The 18,182-nt window shown below is 43.3% G+C and overlaps 1 protein-coding gene across 3 annotated transcripts in view; it reads right to left on the minus strand.

The window, feature by feature from the left end:
• Positions 1 to 3,495: 3,495 nt before the first annotated feature.
• The window catches only part of EXOC6B (exocyst complex component 6B), a 603,818-nt gene continuing 589,131 nt past the window's right edge, over positions 3,496 to 18,182 (minus strand). For all 3 annotated transcript variants that reach the window (XM_079111444.1, XM_079111442.1, XM_079111441.1), the window contains 2 exons: positions 10,898 to 11,010; positions 3,496 to 6,691 (listed from right to left, as the gene is read on the minus strand). In XM_079111444.1, the coding sequence (XP_078967570.1) occupies positions 6,565 to 6,691; positions 10,898 to 11,010 (240 nt within the window). In that variant the 3' untranslated portion in view covers positions 3,496 to 6,564. The remainder of the gene's footprint in view (positions 6,692 to 10,897; positions 11,011 to 18,182) is intronic.

Genomic DNA, 18,182 nt, shown 5'->3' on the forward strand with positions numbered 1-18,182 from the left:
CAGTGTGTCCATATGCCATCTGTAGAGTTAGGTGCTGCAGGGAATTGGGGCAGGATTATGTGGTTCTGCCTTCGAAGGGCTCATTATTAGCAGGCGCATCAGACAAGACTGCAGTTAGCCAGAAATGAACCAGTCTCTCTGGGGCTCAGCTTCCTGCGTGCAAGATCGCCTCCCGGGCAGCCTCACATCCCCCACCCCTGGATGGGCGCTGTCCTACCCAGCTTACCTGGTTGCCCTCCTGCTTGCTGCCCTGCACCCGAGCTTGACCTTATGTTTCCCCTGCCTTTCCTCTTGGGTCTTTTGGTCTTATTTGTCCTATGCTCATCTTTGTGTCTGCGTCTCCCGTGTCAGGTCCCAAAGTGCCACCTGAAAACTCCTTCTTCCCTACAACTTTGGAAACAAATGTGGTGGGTGCAGGTGGGGGAAATGAACAAGTAGCTCAGAACTGGAGATCTGAAAAGCCATTAGCTGGTGCAGTCACTGGCCCCTTTCAAGTGCCTGTGGAACTGGTTTCCCCATAGGCTTCGCTGGAGAAGGGGCTCACTGGGCAAGGCAGAGCCTTAGTCCATCAGCTTTAAAAATAAGCACCCCATGGAACAGAAAGAAAGAAAGAAAAAGCCATCCACCCAGCTTAACCTGAGCCTTGTAACAGAGAGGGGAGTGTGTGGGGAGAACAAGAGGGAGATCCAATTAATTACCCTTAGAAGCAAAGGTAAAAGTTGAAGATTACGAGACCCATTTACAGGAGGGAATAGACCCATCATTGAGCCCAGAGAATGGGAGGATTGTTTAGGGCCAGAAAAGCGTCTCAATGTTCAGATTCCATTCCTTTTCTGGAGCTCTGGAGAGAGGAAGGTCACAGCTTGGGCTTGGAAGGTACATTTAGCAGTGGGTTCAGATTGGGAGGGGGGCTGTTGTCTTGGGTCCAATTCTGGGCCCATAGCCCGCCCCCACAGAAAGAATGGGAGCTTCAATCCTTTCTGGAAGCTGGTATGGGCTGGCAAAGGAAGGGGTGCCCCCTGTGAGAGAGGCCCGTCCATTACCATCACAACAGCTGATGTCACAGACCCCACAGAGCAGCTAGGGCCCCAAATGCAGGGTAACCCTAACCCCAGCAGCGATTGAAACAGATAGAGGGGGAGCTCTCCCACACAATGCCCAGCCCTCCTCCTCCTCCTCCTCGCACTTCCTCAAGAGCTTTTGTCTTCTGGTCCCTTGGGCTTGGAGGCTCTCTCATTCCCCACAAATGCTGCCCATTAAATTCAAAATGAGGCCTCTGGGGAAAGGGTCTGGCACTCTCTTCCTCCCTCCTCTTATCTCCCAGGAGCTATTCCCACCCTCAACTGCCTGGTGAGCAGAGAACAAACCCAGCTGTGAGAAAGGGACAAGCTGGTGACCGCTTGCTTCCATCCTTCCCTGGGTGTTTTGTTTCTCCCCCTCAGAGCACCTCACAAGGCTGCAGGTCTCTCTCTGGATAGGGTCTTGGACCAGAAGTTTAACAGTCAGTGCTCAGAAGCTTGGAGAATGTTCTGGGCTAAGTCAGGTTCTCCTGGTCTGAGAGTCCAAGCCTATGTACGGAGACCCTCTTGCTTGTCATCTCAACCAGCTAAAGCCTCTGTATTCTCAGGGGTGCAAAGTCCCTGCCCCTTCAGTACTTGGTGTGGTCAGAGGAGGCAAAGGTAATTGGTCTTCAGGTGTGACCTGGGGTTCCAGCGGGGCTCCTGGACAAGGTGGACAGCAGCGCAGCTGGTCTTGGAAACTTACCGGAGCCATAGGAGGCAGGAAGAACAAGCAACTGCTCAGAGGTTCTGGCTTTCCCTCACATGGAGACTGACCTCTCCAAATGGATTTGGTTATTATTCACATTATTTTAGTCACAAGTCTTAGACAGTCTTGAAAATCATAAACATTCTTTCCAGAAAAAATGAGTAGATGAAAATTACTCATGTAGACATATGCAACCCCCACAGGATTTTTAGACCTCTGAGTTCTCTAGAAGAAGGTATAAGTTGTGGCACTAAAGTGAGAGCAGAGAAGGTTCCAGATGGTGTTGAGAGACTGATTCTACCTGAGGGACTGGCTTTACTGAGTTAGGCAGCTGGTGATTTGATTTGAAAAGCTTGTCCCTGCTGCCTATATAGGTGCTTGAGGGGTGTTGTTACCACAACCCTGTGCTGGGCTTGGGGAAAGGAAGCCAGGAGGCAGAGCATCCCTGGACATGACTGTCCAGTGCTCAGCCATGACATATGCTGTGGAGTTGAAGGGAAGGGGACAAGAGGCCTTAAGTAGTACATGTGCTGTGGCTGAGGACTGGCTAAGCATCTTGTCCTTCCATAATTCATTTCCTTTTCACAACATCCCTGTAAATTAGGGACTGTCATTTTGTTTTCACTGATAAGGATTATAAGATTTAGGGACTTAGCTAATTACTTGTTCAAGGTCACCCAGCTAGTAAGTGGCACTGCAGGAGATGGAAGCTCAGTTTTCTCAGGCATCTAAGTCCTGCTGCAGTAGTCAGACTTGTTAAGAGGACATTCTTCCCAGCTTCTACACATGTCTTCCATGCCAGCCTGAGGGGCAAGCAGCTGGGTGCTGCTACGGTGATGTTTCTGGTCTTACTCGCCTCGGTTCCAGATGTATCTAGCTGTTTCTTCACTATCCTCCCAGCATACACCAGACTAATGCCAGCTTTGTACACTAACATGGTCTGCGCCTCATAATTCCCACAGCTTGATGTTGTCTAAATTAAATTCTTTCACAGTCTAATTAATACACATCCTGCTTTCTCTATGCTATCCTCCTAAATCAGGCTCCCTGTTTTACATCAGTCTAGGATACCTGTTTCTCCCCCACTGAACTCTCAAATAGGCTCAACTTGCCCCCTCTTCTGGGCTGGCTTTGCTCCAGAGAGTTCTACATCAATCTTTTTGTTTTGTACTGGGGATTGAACCAGGGGTGCTTAACCAGTAAGCCACATCCCCAGCCCTTTTTTATATTTTATTTAGAGATAGGGTCTTGCTAAGTTGCTTAGAACCTCACTAAGTTGCTGAGGCTGGCTTGAACTTGCAATCCTCCTGCCTCAGCCTCTCGAGCTGGGATTATAGGTGTGTACCACTGAGCCTGGCCACATCATTCTATCTTGACTAGAAGTCTTTTAATGCAGGGTTAGGGTTCAAAATGCACTGGACCCCATGTTGCCTAGCCCAGTACTCCACATATAACAGGCATTTCAAAAGTTATTCCTCTTGATGATGACGATAGTGTTAGTTGTGCAGATGCACAAAGCTAACCCAGTGGTTAGGGATGTTTCTGAGGCCACAACGCAGCCCCCTGCCTTGGGCAGCAGGCAGGTTTCTCCTCCCCACCAGGTTCTGCCTGCTCTAGTCCTCAGTCTAGCTGAGTGGCGATGCTCTGTCTGCCATCCGGCGTCTGCCATCAACAACGGCTACACTGTGCAAAGGGATGGAAGAACAAAAAACCCATGAGACAACACCATGGCTTTTGAAACAGGTATGTAGGATATCTTGTTTAATAGCAGTTAAAAGAGGAAAATGTACAAGAGGAGTAAACATGCTCTTCCCATAGAGGAGCTTTCCCCTAACCATGCGGCCCATCTGCATCAGTAGCTTCACTAGTGAGTTTTAGAGGACAGAGTTCCCTTTAGAGTTAAAAATGGACTTCACAAAAATTTCCCCATAAATGTGTAACTATTTGTGCAAAAAAAAGAGGCCATTTCCAACACATCAGTGAAAAGTAATTGCAAATGCAAGCAAAAGAATGGAAGGAAGGGAAGGAGGGAGGGAGGGGGAGGGGAGGGAGGGAAGAGGCAATTGAAGCAGTCAGGAGAGGAATCCTGGGAGAAGGTGGGCTCAGGTGGGGGAGATTTCCGAAGCAGGCCCCAGGGAGTGCGCTCAGAGGCCTGAGGAGGCAGACCATGGCCAGTGCCAATCCTTCCCTGGGTCTGGAACTTGCTGAGCAAGCACTTGCCAAGTATGCAGAGGAGTTAGGATGACTTTGAGGACAAGGGGACTTTTAGACTTGATATGCAATGAAATCGCTGAAGAACATTTCCTGGAAGCTGTACATTCCCTTTGTCAACAGGGACTCTGCCGGTTCCAATTTCCAAGTCCTATTTCTTCCCAATCCCAACAGCTTCCCCCAGTCTGCTCAGAGAGAGATTTTCCTATGAATGTTAAAACTAAGTCAGCTGCCTAAATTACTATAGAAACCCACTAAGGTTCCAAACCAGACTCTCTTCAGGAACATGGGCCTGGTTTCCCTAGGAACTTGGCCAAAGACTCACAGTGACCCGAAGGCAGAAAGCTTCCAGCCACGGATGTCCCCCCTCCTCTTACTGAGGCCCTCCAGGGAACTTCTACACCTGTAGGCATTTGAGGCCAGACTGCAGAGGCTGAGGGGCATGGGTACACAAGCTTGGCACATGCTCTGGCCTCTCAAGGGTTGGCTCAGCTACTGGCCCAATGACACGAAATTCCCACTTCACCAGTTCAAAAGCCTTGACAATGCTGGTCTCTGTTTTTACCTTCCCTGGCCCACCAAGGGTATATCTCTACATACAGCCCAGAAACAGCATGTTGGTTTTTGTTTTGTTAGGGCAGAATAAAGGCAGATTGACAGGGAAGAGGAGATACGCCAAAGGTCCATCTGCATTAGTCTTGAACTTGGATAAACTTTTTCTTTAGCAGAATTTCTGGGTTGAAGGTGCAGAGTAGCCCCGTTTTCCTCTAACCTGTTACCCTTTTCCTCTACAGCACGGTTCTTCCAGGGAAGAGGTTTGAGAGCAGACCAGCCATGACGACTCCTTAAGAAGACAAATGCTAACATACTTGAGATTCTCTCCATTCCATTCAAAGTCTCAGCAGTCAAAGCCAAAGAGATCTTGCTGAAAACAGTATCAGTGAAGGAGGGTATTTTGGCTCCTTCTTAAGCAACAGACTTCAGATTAGTGTAATCATTTCTCGCCTTTTTAAAAAAAGTCCCGAACTTGGAGATGCCATCGTCAGGTTCATTCCCACAGGTCCTTGCCTTCTTTTGGCTTTTCAAGTTTGGGTTGGCATGCCCTTTCCTGACCCTCATCCTAAAACCCTGGGCAGAATGAGTCTCGGCAGACTTCTGCAGGACCCTTTTGTAGCCTGGTCTCCAGCTTTGAGGAGGGCTGCACATCTGTGTGCATATTCTCTTTCACAGGGTTTCAGGGGTGTAATAGGTATGATGAGGGTAGAAGTAGGGAATGAAAAAGGAAGTACTGCCCTCCTCCCAAACAATTTGATAACTTTGAAAGGTAGTGGAAAATTCTGTTTGATGAATCTTCTCCCACTAATTCAAGCTGGAAATGCCTGTGTGGCTTATGGATCATCACTTGGTGATGCAAAATTTTACTCTTACCAGCAGCCATAGGAGCATTTTCCTGAAGTGTCTTAATGTGTAAGTTCCTCTGACTGACCTCATAGCAAAGCCTTGGCACTGGGTCCCAGGAATCCATCTGGGACAACGGACATAGCATCCAACCTAAGCTGGTCCAGGCTCCTGAGCTTGGGGATAGGATTATAGGCAATCTTTTTTCAGATGAGGCCGAAAGGTGGCTTTGGATCTCAGAAGAGGATGGAAGTCTTGGCTTGATCAAGAAGAGCTTCCTGTACGGGATATATCTTGGCAATAGGCCACAGCTGTGCCAGAGGCAACAAGCCACTAACGATAGTTGGCCCTGACTACTTCATGATGGCAGTGACTCCATCCCTAGAGGCATCGAGTCCAGCTGTGGCTGGCCCCACAGCGCAGAGCTGGTGATATTTCCTTTAAAGAAGGTGGCCAGAAAGTTGCTTTTAAAACATAAATAAGCAATACCAAGATATTCTCAGCTTTTATCTATGGATAAGGTAAAGACTATTTTCAGCGATCAGGGCCTACTCAGCTCTTGCCTACCCCAGAAAAACAAGCAGTCAAAGCCTTAGGTCAGAGCTCGGCTAAACACACTGCCGTCCTTGGGGTACTGGAGTGAAGCTGTCCTCTTGCCATATGCCATGGTTGGTCACCAGCCAATGAAAGTCAGCAGACAGGAGATGATCATCTAGAACCACGTGCTGGTCTTCAGTGTGGTAAACAGTAATGTCTGCCAGGCCTTGTCCTTGTGTCAACAAGGATCAGCCTCATCTATGTGGTAATGGGGCACCCGAGAATGACTAGGATATGCTTAATTCACCTTTCCTCCTGGTGCCAAGCATGCACTTTGTGTCATTCCTGGACCTCAGCTCTAGAGCCAAGCACAAGCAGTGGCTCATCACGTTGGGACTGGTGATGCCACTTCTCTAGGATGATGCAGACAGTGTAGTGATAACCTCCCCTGACTCCCCGCCCAGCCACATCTCATGTACTTGCTTATCCTTGTGCCTCTTTTACTACAGGGCAGGGTTATGTGAATACTGTACAGGGTTAATAAAAAAATACATATGCTCTCTTTGAAGAATGCACAAATGCAGGGCCCACTGGGCTGGATCGAGACTGTGTGGCTGCCACAAATAGCCTGTGTGGACCAAGGTGAGGCCTTCAAGAGTGGTGGCTGCTGATGAGGCCACGCAGCTGCTTGGCCACAGTGTCAATCAACTTCTGCTTGTCTCGTTCATTTTTCCGAAACTGTGCAAACATGTTGTTCTTACGGCTAGTATCCTTCATCCTAAATGGAGAAAGAAAGAGGGCAAAGTGTTTGAGGAGATACTGGAAGGAGAACTTGTAGGAGGTAGGACACCACGACACATCTTATGTCTTACCCAGAGTGGGAGAATCCAGAACACTGTTAAGAGCCAGCTTCGGAGGAGCCAACCTACTTTTTTCACATTTTATTTCTTTTTAAAATTATTATTATAATTATTAACACATATAAGTTGTAAAAATTAATAGGTTTCATTGTGGCATTTCATACGTGAATATATATCAGGCTTTAATGATATCCCCTTTTTCTACTCTCCTCTACCCTGATCCCCTTTTTAGACCCTAATAGTCAGAGGGGCCAATCTTCTTACCCCTCACAACTAGCCCACCAATTCTCTCCCCAGCTGTTTCCAGAGTCTGAGACATGGCTCAGATGGCCAGCAGGCTCTTATGGAACGTCTAGGGTCCATTCAGAACCTCATGAGTCTGCTGGAACCTTAGAGATGTAGATGGAAGATTAAAAACAAAACAAAACAAAAACAAAAAAACAACTCTGAAAACTGGCAATTTCAAGAGATAATGAATAACTGAAAGTCACTGTGTATATCCAAATCTCACTCTATCTGGTTTCATCTCCCATCCCTAACAAAACTAAGGGCTTGATCGATGTTTTCTTTTTCTCAGGGTAAGGGCCGAGAAGCAGTAAGGTGGCTTCGAGGGTAAAACAGGTACCAAAGGCTAGGCCACCACCTTCTCACCTGATAAACCACATCTTTAAGCTCTCTATATCCTCAGACCTCTGGTCTTTGTCACTGCTAAGGCTCCACAAGTGATGTATTCCTAGAGCACAGGTACTAAGCAGCTCTGGCCAATGGTTCTGTCTGATGGCGAGCCCTAACTGGGAAGTATGGGTAAAGAAAGTCTAGACTGAGATTTTCACAGAACCTCAGAGTCTGACCATGCCATTGTGACAGAATCCAGGCACTTGCTATTCCCTCCAGAGGGCCCACACCCCTGGCATGTATTGGCGATGGTTCATTCTGGTCCCAGCCTCTACACACCAGAACCACAGCTCACAGCTAGCTCTAGTGTTATAGAATTAAAAAGAGCAGTGAACCACTTCTCCCTGATGGTCCCACCACCATCCTCTAGGGGCTGAGCCAGTTCTCTGACTTCACTGTTCCCTGGGCTGCATGGGGACAGCCTGAAGAGGGAAGGGAGGAAACCTGTCATTGGGGTGTAAATTACACCCTTGGTTTACTTCTGAGAGGCCTTTGGCCCATCCTGGGCTTTTCCCCCTGCACTGTGGGCTGCCCTTTGCAAAAGGTTAAATTAGAGGTCAATATGTCAAAAGGGCAGAGATCTCACTAGGGCACTTACATCTGGTATATGTGACATATACCAGATATATGGGATGTGTGTATATGTGTGTATTCATTCCATAAGGGCACTACTATACGTGGCAAGGAGGTTCTGAGAACCGCAGTGGCAGCCAAAACTAATTGAGACTCTTCTCCCTTGTCTAAGCTCAAAGCAGTTCCTTCAGGCTGGAGTTACTCATCAAACGAACTGGGAACCACCACCCACATTGGAGGCCTGTGCTTAGAGGGGAGTAAGGAGAGGGCTTGGGTGAAAAGAAAGCACAAGGTTCTCGACAAGGCTCTATGGTTCCTGGATCTGGTTCCTTACACGCTAGGTATAGTTCTGTTTCTGGAACTGGCCTGAGTTTAGATTACCCAGAGAAGAATTCCCTTTCTTTGGCTGGGTACGCTATAAATATAAACAATAATAACCTCAAACAAACTCAATAAAAAATGAAAAACACTTTCTATATTTACAGGACTTTTAGTTTAACATCTTATGTGATCATGAATTTCATGGCCCCTGAAGCACTGCAGGCAGCCACAGAGAGGCTCTGGTTATGTACCGGAGAAAATGAAGAAGAGGTCAGTTTCTGAGCCCCGGAGGCTAGGCTTTCGTGGCCTTTAAAGCCTGGAGTTGGAATTAAGCACTGTAAAGATAACACGAGTGACCAGAGGGCTGATGGTGGCTGGCTAGTGTGTACCCAGGAATGTTCCAAAGCAAAAGTGAGTCCTGCTGCCTCCTCTCCCATTCGGTAAGCCCAGGATCCTATTCTACTTTAGCTATGAACAGCTCTCAATGACAGGGAGGCCTCTGGTTTTTCATGAACATCTTCAGGAGGTATTGGGTCTTCCTATGTCTCACCGTGTTCAGAAGGGCCAGCCTGGAAAGGAGAGACTGTTAAGCTCGGGTGGCGCAGCTGGCCGTGAGCAAGCAGGGATGGGGTAGGCAAAGGGGTTGACTTCTATGAGGCTGGAAGATGTGGATTTTAGTAATCTTGGTGGCCTCTGCCTGTTGTGTTTAGAAGGAAGCTTTGAAACCCTGCTGATTGCTAGGGCTAAGCACAAAGCTTCGTCACTGTCATGGCCTCCAGAATGCGAGAGAAGGGTATTTAAGCCTACTTTTGATCCATGGAAGTAGATGAGCCAGTATTTTCTGGATCTAGAGAGTCTCAGAAACAGAGGAGTACAGGATTCCTGAGAGAAGTACCTGACGGAAGGGAATATCAGTCTGCCCGGACACATAATGGATATGACAATGTCAGAACAAACTCAGAGGTCAAAATCTTTCCCCATTTTATCTGGGCAGTGAGGACTCTGGGATTAGGCCTCTTCTCTAATGAAAATCTTCTATGGGACACATAGGCTCCAGATCTTCAAGCCATGGGCCTCTGCACCAGGAGGCAGGGGAGACTGCGGGAGCTCTCTTCTGCCAGGGCTAAATTTCAGGCCATGAACTAGCAAAAACTGAGTGTGCCAGGGAGGTAAGGGAACAATCATTTAGCTATACTAATGGGGAGAAATCCCTGCCACCACTCCCAGCCCCAAAGGAATTAGTAAGCCAAGGGTCACTTAAGGATCAAGGACAGAGGAGGCATCCAGCCAATTGGCACCAGGCTGGTTTAGTAGATTAGTATGTCAGGGTGGGGACAACTCACAGGGTAGGGATTTTAGTGTAGTCATTAGTGTCAATGAGGAAACCATAAGGACTTGCCTCAAAGTGATGGAAAAAGGCCCAAGTGAATAATATACTTACTCTCTAGATATCCTAGGGAGGAAGGTCATTGGGAGAGAGAACCATGGGAAACAAAGTTAAAATGGAAACATCAGTCCCTGACATGGTGTCAGACTCTTGGCTCCAAAAACAGCCCTACATCCTGCTCTTGCTTACCCTCCATCTTTCCCCTTCTCGCCCTCTATCATAATATACAGTAAGATCCACCTAAACTTCTTCAGCCTAAGGCTTTATTCTGACCTCCTAGATTCTGGGCCTTCCTTTGCTGGGATCTGAGTCAGGCTTGACTAGCCATATATGTAGACTTTTTACACTGCCTAGATGCAGGGCACTCTTCTGACTAGTCATTCCAGTTGCAAAAGAAAGCTGTCCTTTTACATCTGACTTGTCAGCTCTCAACCAGATTAGCAAAAACCAGAGCCAGGCTGCAATGCACAGAAGAGCCCAGCTTCTTGGTGACAAACTGGTTAGCCCTGAGATGTTTTGGAGTTGGCTAACCCAACTCCAAAAGTAGTACCTGTGCTTCAGGGAGGCTACAGCTGTGTGGAACAGCAACCTGTGCCAGCAAGAAACTGCCTAACAGAAAAATTAGGCATCTTTTTGGACACAGATTTCTTGGGACAGTTAGCACAATAAAGCTTCATCTGGTAGCAGGCAGGAATTGGGGACAGATGAATTGGGGACAGGAATTGGGGACAGGTGTCAATAATTCCCAGGGCTTCTCTGTTAGGAACCAGAGAAGTCACTTATTCTGTGGGGCTCTCCATCCATATCATACCCAGACTAGGGCCAGACTCACTTTGTTCACCAGGCTAATCAGAGCCCCAGACTAAGCCCCAGACTATTAGCTAGACTCTTTTCTAGCTAATAATACTTTGCCCCACTAGGCTATAAAGTAATATCAGAGTCTGATTCTGACTGTACTTGGTCTCGCTTGTTAGGGTTCAATAATTAAGATGCTACAAGAGGAAGATTAGCCTGACAAATACAATGATTGAGACAGTTGATAGCATCTATGGTAACTTCAAGAATAGGAATGTCTTTTAAGGTATTGGCAACAGGTAAATTACCTTCTATACCAACCCCTGCCCCAGTACCCCACCCTCCAGCATAGACCACTGGGCTGGGTACTCACTTCTCAAGCAGGGCCAGAGCTGTGACTGGGTTTACCCGGAGGTATTTGCAGTTGGGCTGACCATAGTCAGCAAGGTACGTTGACCAATCCCACTGGATGAAGAGATCCAAAAGCTGTAAAATATTCAAATCCACACACCAGGGATTAATCAAACAGACAAGACAAATCAGGATTCCAGAAATCCCAACATCCTGTACTACCAGCTAACAGGTTTGAAAAATAAAATTATAGCAAGAGAAAGAATGGTAGACCATAGTGCAACTAAGAACATAAAGGAGTTAGCATTAGAACATGGTAATCTCAGCCATCTGCACAGTAACTGTGCTAAAGCCACATGCCAGCAGTTAGCTCTCAGAGGCAGGCCTGTGAAGAAACTACCACTGGACCGTCATGAAACACCAGACTCACAATAATCACTCAGGTGTTCATTTACTGAGCACTTACCAAATGCCTTCCACGCCCCAAGCACCATTCTAGGAGCTCAGTATTCGACGATGAACAAATAAAGGTGAATGTAGTTCACTGACGAAGTATAATTTTCAACTTCAGCTAATTTAATATTGATAATATTCATATTATAATTGTGTAAATTGACCCAATATCCTTTACAGCTTTCTCATTGTTGCTGTTCTATTGCATGATGTGGTTTAATTGCAGGTATTACATTTAGTTAGTTGTCAAATCTCTCTCTTTTTTGCAGTACTGGAGATTGAACTGGGGGGGGGGGGCAGTAATCCACCACTGAGCTATACCCCCTGGCCATTTTCATTTTTTTTGAGACAGGGTTTCACAAAGGATGGCCTTGAACTTGTGATCCTCTTGCCTCAGCCTCATGAGTAGCCAAGGTTTTAGGCATAAGCTACTGCAACACATGGAGAGTTGCCATGTCTCTTTAGTCTCTTTTAATCAGGAATATTTCCACAGCTCTTCTTTTTCTTATAAGATATTGACATTTTTTAGGAATATCGTCTCTCTTACCCTCATTTCCTCCCTCTGTTTGGTTTTTCCCTGATTCAAGATGTGCATTCCTGGCCAGAAAATTACATAAGTGGATATCACATCTGGAGGCATACATGTTCATTTGTCCCTCATTGACGGTAATTTTGATCACCTGGTCAAGATGATGTCTGATTTCTTCACTGTCTAGTTATCATGTTTTCCTTTGCAACTAGTAAGCAATAGGGAAGACTATTTAAGACCATGAAAATATACTGCTACATATTAAAATTTCCCTGTATGTTTAACAGGTGACGAGGATTCCTTCCTGATTCAGTCTTTTCCATGTTGGCAACAAACTTAAGACATTCCAACACCATCTTCCTCTCCTCATCTATCAGCTGTCACCTGGTCTACTATAAGAAAGTGCTCTTCATTCTCCCCTTTAATGTATTTATCAACTTATATTGGTATGGACTCATGGGCTCCCTTTTTTTTCAATGGCTTAAATTCTCTATTATGCCTATTGTTTTCACACTCAAATTGTCTCAGATTAGGCAAATGGGAGTTCCACTGGGGAATGTGTTCCTCTGAATGTCCCCATGATTTCTGAAGCACATATAGGTGTAAGAAAGACTTGAAGGCTCATCTTGCATCTATCTTGCCCCTGCTCTGCCATCAGTCATTTCTCTGAGAAGATTCTTTTAGAGGGAATGTTACTAGAGATCAAGATTTGGGTGCCAGGTATGGTCGTTGCTACTGGGGTGTTTGTTCACTGTTATTGGGAGTCAATCTGCGAGGAGCTAAGCCCTTTCAGCAGACAGAGTTAGAAATAATATGCATGAAAATACACAGAGACACACACAGACACACACATTTTAGAAGTCATGAATTCACACCAATACCTCCAGTTCTAACCCATCCTCACAGGGTTCTATTTGCCTTCCCTGGGACTCAGCATCATCATCTCATTTGCTCAAATTTATAATACATCTAAAACAGTTTCATGTTTGTATATACCACTAAAAAATAAAACAAAAACAATGCTACTACGAAACGGTCTCAAGATTTGTTCATAATGCTCCTTCCCCAGAGAAGACTAAGTGTGTATCATCAAATACTGTGTTTATAAATCTACTTGGATTAGTTTTTTCCTGCCCCCTCTTCAGTGTAGTTATGGTATTCACCAACATACAACTGGGTTCCTTTTGTTAAAATTTGCTCTTAGTTTTAGGTTCCCACCCATCATTGTTAATTGTTTAAATGTGTGGGACATTAACACGCTTACAAAAGTCAAAACTATACAAAAAGGTTAACTCCAAGAAGTATCACTCCTTCCCTACGGTACCCCAATTTCGCCTATGCCATACAGGTAACCAATTTCATTATTTTTAGGTCTGTTAATCCTATATTCTTACTTGTAAAGGTAAAGCAGATACCTGCGTGCTTTCTCATCTCCCTTATTTTTTCTTTTACAAAAAGTAACTTACTATGCACAAACTATCTATATGTACTTCAAAGCATTTTATTTCTCGAAATGATAACTATGTAGTGGATGGAGAAGAAAGAAGAGGGTCAGAGGTGGGAGACATAACTTAAGATGACTATTCCTCAAACTTTGTTATTGAGCCTCACTTTCATAATGTTTACCGGATCTCATATTACATGTGTTAATATTTATTTAATATTTTTTCTTTGTATTGACTCATTTTAATGATAATAAAAATTTAAAAGAACACTTTGTAATCCAACATAAATGGGAAGCCACATTATTTACCATTAACAGACGATAACGCAAACACTAGCACCATGATGAGACATTCTCCTTGTCATCAGAAAGATTAAAAGGGAAAACTTTTTCAAGTGATTTAGTGTCTAATGCCATATCTGATCAAGATACCTATTTGAGTATCACTTTTATGGCCTTCTGTACCTCCAATATTCCATCCAACCTATGTTCTAGGATTAGTTTCTGACTTCAACCAAGTGATGACTATGTGCATGGAACAGAGTTAAGTGGCTTATGTGTACAAAGAAGCACTGAGTACAGAAGTTTTGGCAAAGCATGTGTTTCAACAGAGAGAATCAGTGTACACTTGCTTGGGTCCTGTGTCCTGGCTGGCCAGGATGTTTCATAACTAAGTATATGGTTTGAGCTGGTGAGGTCTGATGAGCCTACATGGACAAGGCAACTTGCTAACACAACCACAAAGATAGTTCATAAAGGCAAAACAAACTAGTCCCTCATATTCTCATTCTTATCATGACCAGGTTTCTTCATTATTATTAGGTTTCCTCAAACTTGACTTCCAATAAGTTTTTCTTACCTGTTTGTGAGAAATTTGCTAAAATTCTTGATTCTGCACATGATGATTTCTGATAAAATTTACAGAGTCATGATCTGGGCCTGCTATTGCCTAAGCTCAGAGTTGCTTAAAAAATTGCAAGTGAAATGACCTCTTCTAGCATTTTCTCTTATTACAGAATTTGAAACACAAATAGTAAAACATATTTGCCTGTGTTTTAGTCAGCTTTTTCACTGTTGTGACTAAAATACCTGAGAAGAACAATTTTAGAGGAGGAAAAGTTTATTTGGGAGCTCACAGTTTCAGAGGTCTCAGTCCATAGACTGCTGGCTCCATTCCTCAGGGTTCAAGTGAGACAGAACAACATGGCAGAAGTGTGTGGTAGAGGGAAGTGGATCACATGATGATCAGGAAGCAAGAGAGATCCCACTCACCAGATATGAAGTATGTACTCCAAAGACATACCCCCAATGACCCACCTCTTCAAGCCACACCCTACCTGCCTTCAGCTACCGCTCAGTTAATCCCCATCAGGGGATTAATTAACTGAGTGGATTAAGGCTTTCATAGCCCAATCATTTCATCTCTGAATGTTCTTGCCTTGCTTCATACATGAACTTTTGGGGGACACCTTGTATCTAAACCATAACAGTTTGTCTCAGATCTTCTTAAAAAATGATGTAAAACCATTGAGTTAAACAAACATTTTAAAAGCATTGAATACGTGCAAAGAACTGGGCTAGGCATTTCAAGTAATAATAAAATAAAAGGTCTTCCATTACACTGGAGAAAAAAGAAAAACATGAATGAACTGTAATCTAAGCTAAATTAGTTAAGTGCTATTAAGTGACATACTGATTGTTTCTCTTTCTAAAACCATCAATTGAAAATTTAACAAAATTTTCCATCTATAACAAATTTAAACAATAAAAATTGTCATACAAAACACACACACACACACACACACACACACACACACACACTGGGTATACCTTACACTTATTCTGGTTGTCAGTTTCAAAGATGATGGGAATCATCTCAGCAATCTCAATATTTATGCTTACATTTTTGTCACAGACATCAATATGAAAAATTTACCCTTATCTTTTTAATATCAGTAGCATATTTTGTTTTCTTAAAAGCCTTTTATAATTAAAATAATTTTAGACTTACATAAAAGTTCCAAAAATTGGTCACACATTTCCTCTATACTCATTACCCAGCTTTAATGTTCATGTCTTACATCAACATATACAACTGTCAGACCAGGAAACTGACATTCATTTACAATACTATCAACTAAACTAAAATTTTATTTCTAATTTCACTGGATTTTCCACTGGTGTTCTTTTTCTATTCCAGAATCCAACTGAATATTCCACATTTCATTTGGTCATTGTCCATAGTCTCTTACAATCTTCACTCTTATCTTTCAAGAACTTGATGCTTATTAAGAGTTTATATTTGATAATTTATTTTGTAAAATTCCCCTAATTTGGATTTGTGCAATATTTTCCTTGTTTTGGATAAAATTTGGGACTTATTGACAAGTGTGATTAAGAAAGGGACATGAGTGCAGGGCTTGCCACTTGTCCAGGGGAACATGACTGGGAATATAGTTCATCCCACAGTCATCAGGAATGCACTTCTTCTCAGCCATCAAGTCTTCAAATTCATCAATACTAAACTAGATAAAGTCCCACTTCTTTGAGCTGTGGATCTTCTTGTGACCAAGGAACTTGAACTTGGCCCTGCGTAGGGCCTCAACTCCATGTTCCTTGTTCTGTAACTTGGTGTGGATGGACATGATATATTGGTCAAAGTGAACCCTGGCTACTGTGCCATGGGATTTCCCAAAGGCACCCTGCATACCTGTCTGGAGCCTAGACTGGGGATATCACAAGATCAGAAATATGAGCATCCCCTAGAAAGTGCTATCTCCAAGGTTTGTGAAGTATTTTTCTCATGGTTGAATTAAGGCAAAAATTCTCAACCAGGGAGAGATTTTGCCTCCCACGGGACATCCTGAGTATCTCTGGAGACATTTCTGGTTGTCACAGGATTGGGTGGTGATTGATGGTAGTACTGGCATTCAGTTTGCAGAGGTCGGGGATTCTGTAAAACATTTTGCAATGCAGGGGACAACTCTCAGAACAAATAATTATTTGATCAAAAACATCAATAGTGAGAGACCCTGGATTGAGGTTATGCAATTTTTTTTTTTTTTTGCAAAAATACACAGAAGTGATATTATGCTATGTTTAATGCATCAACTCAAGGAATACATGATGTTCATGTATCTTGTTAATGGTGATATTAATCATGATAACTTGGTTCAGGTGGTAGCTGATGGGTTTCCCCATGGTAAAGTAACTATTTTCCCCTTTGTACTTAATACATTCCTTGGGGTAGATGCTGTTTAAGTACTGCTCCTTCTCCTGCACTTATTTGTTTATCCATCCATCAACTTTTATCAGTATAACCTGGATGTTTATTTTATTTTGTGGATTATAGTTTAACACAATTATTATTTGCTGTTCAAGTTGTTCCCATTTTGGCCATTAGGAACTTCTTATAAGATTGGATCTTCCTTGTATTTTTTACCTGTCTCTATCCTTTTCTGAATACTTACTTCCTTTCTGGTACTACAAGATGTTCTAAGCTCATCATGCACCTTTCCCTGCCCCAGACTTGGAATCAATTACTTCTCCAAGACACTCTGGTTCTTTCCATTGAAGAATAGTATTTAGAAACTAAGGTCTTAACATTTCTCATGCTCATTTACTAGGATAATATTGTATCTAGGCTATCTCAACAGACAGATCTAAGGAAAATATGTATATACACTAACTTGTGCACACATCTATATTAATTTTTGGAAGTGTGTGTGTGTGTGTGTGTGTGTATGTGTGTGTGTGTGTGTATAAATTATGAGTTCCTATCAATGTCTCCAATTCCAATCCAGCACTACAGGGTTCATTCTAGTCTTTTCCCTCTCTGATCGTGAGAAACCTGGTTGTCATCTAAAATGCATTTGCCTTCTTTATTTAGTCCTAGTTTAAAGTGGGTTCAGAGTTGCCAACGCAGACCCTTGTGGGAAACACAATGATTAACTAGAGTCCAGTATTTGTACATGGTTCTTTTTGTTTTTGTCCTTATAGTTTCCAGTCAAAATACTGGTTTTGAAAGTTACCTCGGTTAGTTCTTTACTTCCTTACCCTTCCATATGATTAGACTATTCCTTTGTAATTTAGATAGGTTCTTTTTTTTAATGCTTCTGTTCCATTTTGGATTCCCCTACATCCTGCTAATTTCAATTATTTATTTGGGGGTATGTGAAACAATACTACAGTTCTAAGAGTCAAAGCTCTATAAAAAAGTATCCTCATCCTAACTAACCTGTTCCTCTTCTCCTTCCTTCTTTCTACATTTCCCCATTCATCCCTTGCAGGTAACCAATCTAGTTTGTTATTTATTCTTCTTTTATTTCTTTCACACAAATGAGCACACACTTGTGGGGAAAAATTTCATTTTGTATCTTTATCTCCATCTCACTTGAAGGTTAGCATACTATAGCTATTCATTTGCACTTCATTTTTTCATGTAATGGTGCAACCTATCACTACTCCGTAGAAGCTCATTCCTCACTAATGATCATATTCTTGATTTATTCAAACAAATTTTTTTTTTTAAACTAGATAAGAAGTCATTTTTAAGAAACAGATCAGACAAAACATTTTGGGGCATTTCATTGTTAAACTGATGGAACAAGAGTATTGATATTTATAGAAAAGGACACACTTATTAAATGTTAGGGTTAGCAAACTCGAGTCATCAGTGATGTTTTGATCTCAAACACAGAATCATTTGCTTAAGGTATTTGTAAGAACAGGGGAACTGAACTACTATTGTAGTTTACAAGCAACACAGGTTAATTCAAGTTGCAAACTAGTTGATCACTAGTTATTATAGAAGAAAGTATATGGTGGGAAAGCATATGAAAAGAGGACATTTTGAGCTGGGTTATGCTAAGCTGGCTACTG

This window comes from Sciurus vulgaris (genome assembly GCF_902686455.1).
Source record: "Sciurus vulgaris genome assembly, chromosome: 14".
NCBI lineage: Eukaryota > Metazoa > Chordata > Mammalia > Rodentia > Sciuridae > Sciurus > Sciurus vulgaris.